The sequence below is a fragment of the Rhinatrema bivittatum genome, unplaced genomic scaffold, assembly GCF_901001135.1.
Source record: "Rhinatrema bivittatum unplaced genomic scaffold, aRhiBiv1.1, whole genome shotgun sequence".
Classification (NCBI taxonomy): Eukaryota; Metazoa; Chordata; class Amphibia; order Gymnophiona; family Rhinatrematidae; genus Rhinatrema; species Rhinatrema bivittatum.
This window is the reverse complement of record NW_021821390.1, coordinates 59,917-69,453: the sequence shown is the minus strand read 5'-3', so window position 1 is coordinate 69,453 and position 9,537 is coordinate 59,917. Positions and strand designations below refer to the sequence as shown.

At 46.0% G+C, this 9,537-nt stretch overlaps 1 protein-coding gene across 1 annotated transcript in view; it reads left to right on the top strand.

Annotated features, from left to right (window-relative positions):
- The first annotated feature begins 309 nt into the window (after window positions 1–309).
- The window catches only part of LOC115082644 (carcinoembryonic antigen-related cell adhesion molecule 6-like), a 56,290-nt gene continuing 47,062 nt past the window's right edge, over window positions 310–9,537 (top strand). The window contains exons 1-2 of the mRNA XM_029586846.1: window positions 310–454; window positions 1,443–1,552. Of these exons, the coding sequence (XP_029442706.1) occupies window positions 1,498–1,552 (55 nt within the window). The 5' untranslated portion in view covers window positions 310–454; window positions 1,443–1,497. The remainder of the gene's footprint in view (window positions 455–1,442; window positions 1,553–9,537) is intronic.

Genomic DNA, 9,537 nt, shown 5'->3' with positions numbered 1-9,537 from the left:
CACGTGATAGAGGGAGTACCTGGGAAGGAGCTTGGCATGCCTGCCTACCCCAGTGTTGCCAACCTCGCTTATTTACCGCGAGATTGGGCTTCTTTTTGTAGTCATTCGCGGGTTTTTTTTCCGATTCGCTGGTTGCTTTTAATTGGGCTATTTTTTCTGCCAGTGGCGGTTTTTTGGGCTTGTTGGGCGGGACTTGTGCTCTGATGTTACAGTGATTGGCTGCTGCTGCTGCGATGAAGCCTGTCCATAGCAGGCGCACCCTATCCCTATAATTGCAGCAGTAAGCCAATCAGAGCAGGAGCTGCAAGTCTTGTTGATGCACACGACAGGAGCACATTTTGTGGGCAGACCTAGCCAGCACTGCACAGCATCGCACGTGGCCGGAACGGGAAGGCCAGGAGCACGGCATTGGAGCGCAACAGCAAAGGAATCCAGCGTGTGCAGCTACAGCCAGGTATCAGGAGGGGAGGAATTAGTATGTTGGGAGGGAGAATGAGTATGTGGGGCTAGAGATGTACTTGGAGGGGGGAATGAGTGTGTGGGGGGCCAGAGATGTGCTGGGAGGGGGGAATGAGTATGTGGGGACCAGAGATGTGCTGGGAGGGGGGAATCAGCATGTGGGGGAACCAGAGATGTGCTGGGAGGGGGGAATCAGCATGTGGGGGAACCAGAGATGTGCTGGGAGGGGGGAATCAGCATGTGGGGGAGCCAGAGATGTGCTGGGAGGGGGAATCAGCATGTGGGGGAACCAGAGATGTGCTGGGAGGGGGGAATCAGCATGTGGGGGAACCAGAGATGTGCTGGTGAGGGGGGAATCAGCATGTGGGGGAACCAGAGATGTGCTGGGAGGGGGGAATCAGCATGTGGGGGAACCAGAGATGTGCTGGAGGGGGGAATCAGCATGTGGGGGAACCAGAGATGTGCTTGGCGTGGGCTGGGGAGAGGAGACTGAGTATGTGGGGGCCATAGATGTGCTCGGAGGGGTTACGGAGGGGGGGGATGAGAGTGTGGGGGCCATAGATGTGCACGGAGGGGGGGAATGAGTGTGAGGGCCAGAGATGTGCTCGGAGGGGTTAGGGAGGGGGGAATGAGAGTGTGGGGGCCAGAGATTTGCTTGTAGAGGGGTGGGGAGAGGGGTATGAGTATGTGAGGGCATTAACTACTATAAAAAAAATAAAATGTTTCAATCTCACGTGTTTTGGGCTTTTTTGGGGTTTGTTTTTCTGGAAAAAAGTGCTTGTTCTTTCATGAAAACCTGGCAACACTGGCCTACCCTGAGAGACTGAGAAACAGCCATAGGAACTAAACCCAGAGATCTGCTCCGTGTGAAGCCTTGATAGCGACACGGCGTCCGTTTTAAATGTGACTTGTTATTTGTGGTTTCCTCACGGACTGGATTAGGAAGATTTCGAGCAGGCGTGAATCCTTCTCTTCCTTTGCAGGCAGAGATCCAGCTCTGAACCTATCTAGACAAAAACCTACAGCGCTTCTTCTGACATGGAGTTTATGTTCGGCTGCAGGGGTCCTGCAGTCTGGCGTTTTATCCTCATAGGTAAGCGGGCAGGAGGGGACAGGGAGACATAAGATTAGAACCATGCGAAATGACTGAATACATGAGGGCATTGCCTTGACTGGAAGCACAAATACAGAAAAGTCTAAAACTAGATGGGTATCCTCAATTCTTGTGAAATAGGAAATTTGGAACTACATGTCCCAGAATGCACCTAACTTGTGCTGTCTCAGGGAATTATATTACTTTTGTCCAGCACTAGATTAATCATTACATAGGGCACCAAGGGGGAGGGGGGCACCACAGTGTTGAAAATGTGCATTTTTTTCAGTTGCCCCCTAGTTATAAGTAAATAATTTGCTTACACTGCTTACTGCTATTTAGTGTTAAATAAAATTTCAAAAAAATGTTTATAGTTAATATAGCTGTGAGGTATGGCCTGAAAGAAAACTGAATTTTTAATCTTTTTTTCACCTTCAGCACTAATTGAGTCTTAATATCTTGACAGGTATTAGAAGGGCTGAGGGAGGGCACCATTCTTAGGCTGTGTTTAGGGCATCAATTGACCTTAATCCGGCCCTGCTTTTGTCTCACTTAAAGTAAGAACAGATCTGGGGTTATGTGAATATGACAGATGTTTACAATGCTGTTTTCATAATCCTGTCAGTATCTGAAGCAATTATGTTTGTGGTTATCCTTGACTGAATTTTGTAATATAGAGAAAAATAACCCTTGTTATGGTTACACGATGTTAGGTTCCATATTAGAAGCTACTGCCCAGGAAAGCGATCTAGGCGTCATAGTGGTAATACATTGAAATTGTCAGCTCAGTGTGTTGCAGCAGTCAAAAAAGCAAATAGGAATTATTAGGAAGGGAATGGTGATTAAAACAGAAAATGGTTGCCACATCTCAAAAAAGATATAATTGCGATGGAGAAGGTACAGAGAAGGGCTACCAAAATGATAAGGGGAATGGAACAGCTCCCCTAAGAGGAAAGACTAAAGAGGTTAGGCCTGTTCAGCTTGGAGAAGAGATGGCTGAGGGGGGGATATGATAGAGGTCTTTAAAATCATGAGAGGTCTAGAAAGGGAAAATGTGAATCGGTTATTAACTTTCGGATAATAGGACTAGGGGGCACTCCATGAAGTTAGCATGTAGCACATTTAAAACAATCAGAGAAAATTCTTTTTCACTCAACGCACAATTTAAACTCTCTGGAATTTGTTGCCAGGAGATGTGGTTAGTGTAGCTGGGTTTAAAAAAGGTTTGGATAAGTTCTTGGAGGAGAAGTCCATTACCTGCTATTAATCAAGTTGACTTAGAAAATAACCACTGCTATTACTAGCATCAGTAGCATGGGATATACTTAGATTTTGGGTACTTGCCAGGTACTTGTAGCCTGCATTGGCCACTGTTGGATACAAGATGCTGGTCTTTGGACCCTTGGTCTGACCCAGTATGGCAATTTCTTATGTTCTTATTGGAAAAATAAAAATAATCCCCTCATTATTGGACCATGCCTTATTGATGCTGTGTATGAGTGGAAATTAAAACCTTCTGGCAGTTCTGTGCGATAATTCCGCTGAAGATCCAGAGTGCTTGAAAGCATAAAACTGTTGGGCAAGTACCTTTTTACGGTTAGTAGCTTGGCTATCATCAGAATATTCACAGTTTCACATCTAACATACCTGAGAACTTGTGGTCACCTGAGGTTGCCATTGATTCTCTCTTCCAACCCCCACTCCACTAGTCCACACACATCTACCTGTCCATCTCTGTCTCCCTCACTTTCCCCACCCCTACACATCATTCACAGCTCCCTGACTCAGGCTTTCACGAACACACGCACACAGGCTCTCACACATACATGCTCTCTCATCTCTTTCTCTTACATATACACACAAGCTACCACACACACACTCTGCTCTCAGCTGAGTCTGAGTCCTGGGATTCAGAGAGCTGCAGACTGCCCCTCACCTTCTGTATCTCCCAAAATCCTGCTTGTTAGCACAGGAGGAAAGGGGGTGAGGCTGGAACGAACACACAGAAAACAAATTCAGATAATTTCATTGGCAAGACAATTTTACATGTGTAAAAATGAAATGGATAAAGTAAAAGTGAGACAATTTATAGAATAATGATGATAAAATTAAAGGATCCAAACAAACAATAACCAGGACAATTCCAGAGTTCTGGTTCAGGTCCGTGTTGTTCCTGGTCAGTTATATTTCTGGCTTGGTGGTAGGATACAATATATTTTGCTGTTCTGGCAGCAAAATATTCTGGCAGCTGCTGTTTCTTCCCCCCCCCCGGATTATAGAGTTTTTCCTGCTCATTCTTTTGTGGGAAGTATTCGATTTTTTTCTGTCAACTTTGGGAAATGAGAAAAAATGAAAAGATGTAACCAAAAGAAAATATAAATATGACTAAAAAAAACTAATAAGGATCAGTATCAGAGGATGCTATGTACTTTAGTTGTTATAATCTACTGCCTCTCGCCCACAAAGGGCCCCAAGCAGTTAGCAGAGAAGTGCCCAGGAAATCACACAATTTACCAGAACCAATCTCTATGAATTTTTTAGAAAACATTTTTTGTTGCACATAAAACTGTTGTACTAAGCATCTTTCACACGCGTTTATATAGGCGGGTGGACGTTTTGATCTAAAGTTTAAAGTTAAGAGTTCCCAGAGCAGTGGCAGATAATCTTCCTAGGAAGCTGGCAACCCTGCCACGCTCCCATATTTCCCCAACATTTGCCTCCTGGAGAAGTGGGAGATGGGTGAAAGGTGGGAGTCTGTGTATGGTATTTTGTATTTTATAACCTCCATTCCTAATTATAGCTTCCCCCCCCCTCCCTTAGTAGTGCCTTGTTTAATGTTCTTCCCACTCCCCAGTTTCATAATCAGTTCTACTGTAAAGCCTTTGTGGCTGCATTTCTGTTTAATGGTAACAGATGTGATGTTATAAACGAATGTTGGTATATAAAAACGTTGAATAAAATAAAAATAAATAAATGGTGAATTCTTTCCAGGTCAGTGCAAGGTTATTAGACGCTCTAGGCAAACTTTATAGCTTTGTTCTCTGTACTTCCAGGCCCTCACCACACACAATTACAAATAATGCATTTGTAATAAGATTTTACATGAAAAAAGACATTCATCATCTTCTGAGGTAAAAATATCAGAACAGATACAGTATATTGTTTTTACATACATCACTGTGGTGCCAATCAGAAAACCCTGCAAAAACGATACTTTGAACCCATATAGTAATAAGCCTTCTGAAAAGTATGTTTGATGTGGGCTTGGCCCTCAGAAAGCTATGAGTAATCTGCATTACAATTATAATAATAGATTGCAGAAAGAACTTTTTCACTAGGGGGCCTCTGCAGTAAAATGCACGCAGAAAATGGGCGCTAGTATTGAGCGCCTGTTGTTTTAACGTATGCGCAGCCACATCCCCCTGGCGCCAAATGCAGTATTTAAATGAGGCAGCTTTAAAAAGGGCACCCTGAGGGAACTGTGCGTCCGTAGCGCTCAATAGTTTATTCCGTCGGGCGTCCATTTGCAACAGGCGCTCAATACAAGTGTCCCGTCTGATCCTGCTTCTTTTATCGTTATTGTGCTGAGATTGCTAAAGTGGATTATATCAGGGGCGCCTGATCTAATCCATTTCAACAATCACAGCAAAATAACAAAAAAAAGAGCGCCTGTGCAATGGACATCTAAATTGTGTGGCCATAAAGGAAAGTGGGTTTCTTCTGATCGAGTCAAAATATAAATTAATTTTTCTCCACCGCAAGCAGTAAATTAAAGTGTCACAACGATACTAAGGAGAACGCACTTATCGTAACACAGAGGACCATATTTTATTTTATTTCTCATGAGCCCTTGACTGGGAGTTGATTTTACTCCACCTCTGGGACTGGAATTAAGCGCCCAGTGGTTTCCTGCATTGGGGGGGAGGGTAATAGCTAATGCCCTCATCTGCATGGAATTTACATGTGATGGGTGCTATCGGTTACGCATTTCTTAGGGCACGTGATTCGGACGCGCTATTCTCCTTATTGCATCAGGCGCTAGCCTAGGACATCCAAAATGCGTACCAGGCTGGGCGCACTTTATTGCATCGGCCCCGCGGTGCACTATCAAGCTGTGGAATGTATTGCCAGAGGATGTGATGAAGGCGACTAGCATAGCAGGGTTTCAAAGAGGTTCTGACAAGTTCCTGGAGGAAGAGTCTATAACACATTACAGACTTTTCCTCCCCTCTCCACCTCTTCCTCCAAACAGAGCCCTGCTCTCACAGCAGCTTGCTTTTTTTCTCCCTGCCCCCGTTTCCTTTCCCAGGACTCATGCCTTATCTTAGGAGAGCAGCAGCACAGAAGGCAGGTTGGTGGGTCTGGCAGCAGAAGATGACCTGTGGAGGCAGGAAGGGAAGATTGGGCAGGACTGATAGGCAGAGGAAGTTGAGCAGGTGCAGAGGCTGGGAAGGCAGGTCCCGGCGGTATTAGCTGTGGTAATGGCAGTTACCACAGCTAATACCGCTGTGGTCCGGCAGACAGGCAAAGGGGGCCTATATGTGCACCTGGTCCTTTTTAAGCTTGCTCGTGACAGATGTTGCATTTTTAAGACGTAAATGATGAAGATGGCAGCGGCGGTGTAATTCAGTATTAGGTTGGGGCTGCTGAGCCTTCATTATTTTTCTTGTGTGGGGGCAAGAGATAGAGGAGGAAGGAATGGGGAACAGGAAGAGAGCAAGAGTTGTGGGCAGGGGACTTGGGCTAGGAGCCAGGGGAAAGAGGGGGCAGAAAGAGAGAGAGGGGAGGGTGGGGGGATAGAAAGAGATGGCAGGGAAAGAGAGCAGGAGGCAAATAGAGAGATGACAGAGAGGACAGGGCCAGAAAAAGAGATGGCAGGGGGAGAGGGCAGGGAGGGAAGCAGGGGGGATAGTACTGGGGGTACAAAGAGAGAGAGGACTGGGGGAAGGGTCAGGAGGCAGAAAGAAAAGAGGGCTGGGACAGAAAGAAATGATAGGGTTGTGGGCAGAAAGAGGAGGGCAACCCCAACATAATACCCCCCCCCTCCCCTCCCCCTCCCCTCCCCTCCCCTCCCCTCCCCAAAAGCAGCAACCAAGCCTCTCTTTTCTCCCCTCTTTGCTCCCAGTCCTCTCCTCCTTTAGGTCTCCCTCCTCCAAATGGAGCCCTGCTCTCACACTAGTCTTCCCCCTCTTGTTCACCCCCAGCCCCTTCTCCCTAGATCTCCCAGGCCAGGCACCAAACCTTATCTCAGAAGGAGAAAACAGCAGCAGGGGTCCTGACACTGACACCCAGAGCAATCCAGATGCTCCTATGGTGCAGAAGGCAGGTCAGAGAGGATGGGGCAATAGGCGCCTTTGCACGAAGGGAGATCAGGACCCATGGAGCATGGAGGCCAGTAGCACACAACAGCCATGACACAAAGGGTGCTTTGTGGAGACGGAGAAGGGTCAAGGCAGGTCCCGACCCAGCAGTAGTCTCGGTGGTAGTTCAGCACACTTGGTAGGTTGGCTAGACAAACAGTGCTTGGCAAAGGAGCAAAGAGGGTCTACATTTGCTCCAGGCCCTTTTTAAGCTTGCATGCGGCCGAAATTACATCTTTACGACATAACCTCAGCCATGAGCAAGCTGTAGCACTTGTTCAGTTAGGAGAAGAGGAGTTGGTGTGGGGGGGAGTCGTGGCTAGCAGCAGCCTGGGGGGCAATGGCCCCTGCAGTCCACCTTGTTCCGTCACCTATGCACTAGCTGACAGTCATCTGGACAGAGCCTGTGTGCTCATGTAATGGACCTCCTGCTATGCCCATAGGTAAAAGCAGCCCTGCTGATGATAGGCCCCCTTGGATGGGATATCTGGGGCAATCTCTCTTCTTGCGCTCCCACCTCCACCTCCCCTGTTCTAGCATGGTGGTAAGATCATAGAGCATTTTACCAGCAGATGGAGTGATGGCTACAATACTAAATCAATTCAAAAGCTGCCTCCTTACATCTGATGAAGATGGCCAAAGTCCTCTGGACCTTATGACAGACTCCTGAGCTCTCTACTTTGCCTCCCAGATGCCCTCTGGAACCCATGACTCAGGGCACCATCAGTGTTGCAGATTTGGAACAGAAAAGCAGCAGCAATTTCATGCCTCAGAATGAGCGGTTGGCAGCCAAAATCAAGCTGATAAAGCTGGTTCCCCTATCTCCAGTCATGGCTTGCCTCATTTCAGCTCAACCCAGCCATCATTATGGCCCATCTCATTTTTCCCATCCCAAAACTGCATCCCCTGACATCTTGTTTCATCCCTGCAATGGCAGCAATCACCACAGAACAAGAGACATGGGACAGGTACCACAAGCCATGACATGATACAGGAGTGACAGCACATAGCCAAAGAACAATAATAAAACTTTACTGACTCTCCCTGCAGCCAATGTCCCTCCTCCTCTTCTAGTGCCTCTGTTGCTAATAAGGGCAGGTTGAAGGGGGCACAAAGGCTATAGGACCAGTGGTAGTGGTAATATTGTCCCCTGTAGAGGTAGCGTTGGCTCTGGGCACACAGAGCCCATGCCCCGAGACTCTTCATTGGTGCCCCGAGTGTCCGGTGACTGTCGGGTGGTGAAAAGGAGAGGCCCGGCCACCATGGACCACCAAGATACCAGGCAGGCCCATCCCACAGTGGCCCAAGGAGAGGCCTGGTGGGATTGAAAAAGAGGCCCAGAAGAAAGGGGGGGCCCCAAGTTAGTACCTGAAATGGAATTAGTGTAAGCGTTTGTGTGTGTATGAGAGAGAGAGGGGGGGGGGGGAGTGTATGTGAGAACATATGTGGCTGTGTGAGAGAGAGAATGAGCAAGTTGAACATGTGTGCGTGTATGTGTGTGTGTATATGACAAAAAGAGAAGAAAGTTTATGTGGGCTCCTCCCACTAATCCACAACAATCTCAGGGTGATTTTAAATTAAAAGTTGCCAGGTATGGAAAGCAGGGGATTTGTTTATCTATTAGTTTTAATTATTGGGTGGTGTTTGATGTTTGTGCTCTTTTGAAATATTTTATTCATTTTTGAGAACTTTTAACCAATTTTTATATGAATTGTAATGTTTAGATGTCATTCTTTTTGTGGCTGTTTTGAAATAAGTATTTTTGATTAGCATGGTTTTACTATTATGATTGATGTTTTATAGTTTTTTATTTTTATTGTTTTTATGAGAAATGGTGACATTCCTGTTTTTGCATTGTTGCAGTTTCCCGTTCAGTTTTTGTCTGTACATTTGTGATTCTACTTTATGGTCTCTTGATTCTGTATTTGGTGAGGGCCTGTCTGTGTTCTGCACGTGTGACTGAGGTGAGGTATTCTGCTTACATATAGTTTCTACGTAGGGATCTATAGCAGCCTGACTTCTGTTTTTCTAATAAGATGTGTATTGATGTTTTAGGGCCTGGTGTAATATTTGAAGTGATGCCTTTTCTTAGGTAGGGTTGCTACTGTTTGAGTGGTAGTGTGTTATGTAATGGCAGGTTTTCTCTAGATTCTGAGTACATTTTTTGTAGGGTTTTGAATTATTACGTAATGTTCCTGGTAGTGGAAAGTGTTTGTATTTCTGTATCTGAGGTGACACCAGAATTTGAAGATTTTCTATGGTAAGAGGTGAGGGGAAGTGTCCCAGTTCTGCTCTGTACCTTCTATTGGGGGAGTTTCTGAGAACGCAGGATATTGTAGAATGTGAGCTTCATGATTTCTATTGAGATTTTGCCCTATGCTGTTTAGACCCCAGACCCCATTCCCATATGGAATAATGTTTATTGATTGATTGCTTCTGAATAATTTTAGTGGTAATTTTACTAGACAGTTGAAACTAGTCAAGGGTTTTTTTGTTGCCTAGCAAGTCCTTCTCTCTAAAGATTGCTACAAACATGCATGCCCAGTAACCTCCTGCTTTATGAGTGGGGGTGTCCTGTCGCTATATGGACAGAATTAGTAAGGGGTGGGTATGGAGAGAGTCAAT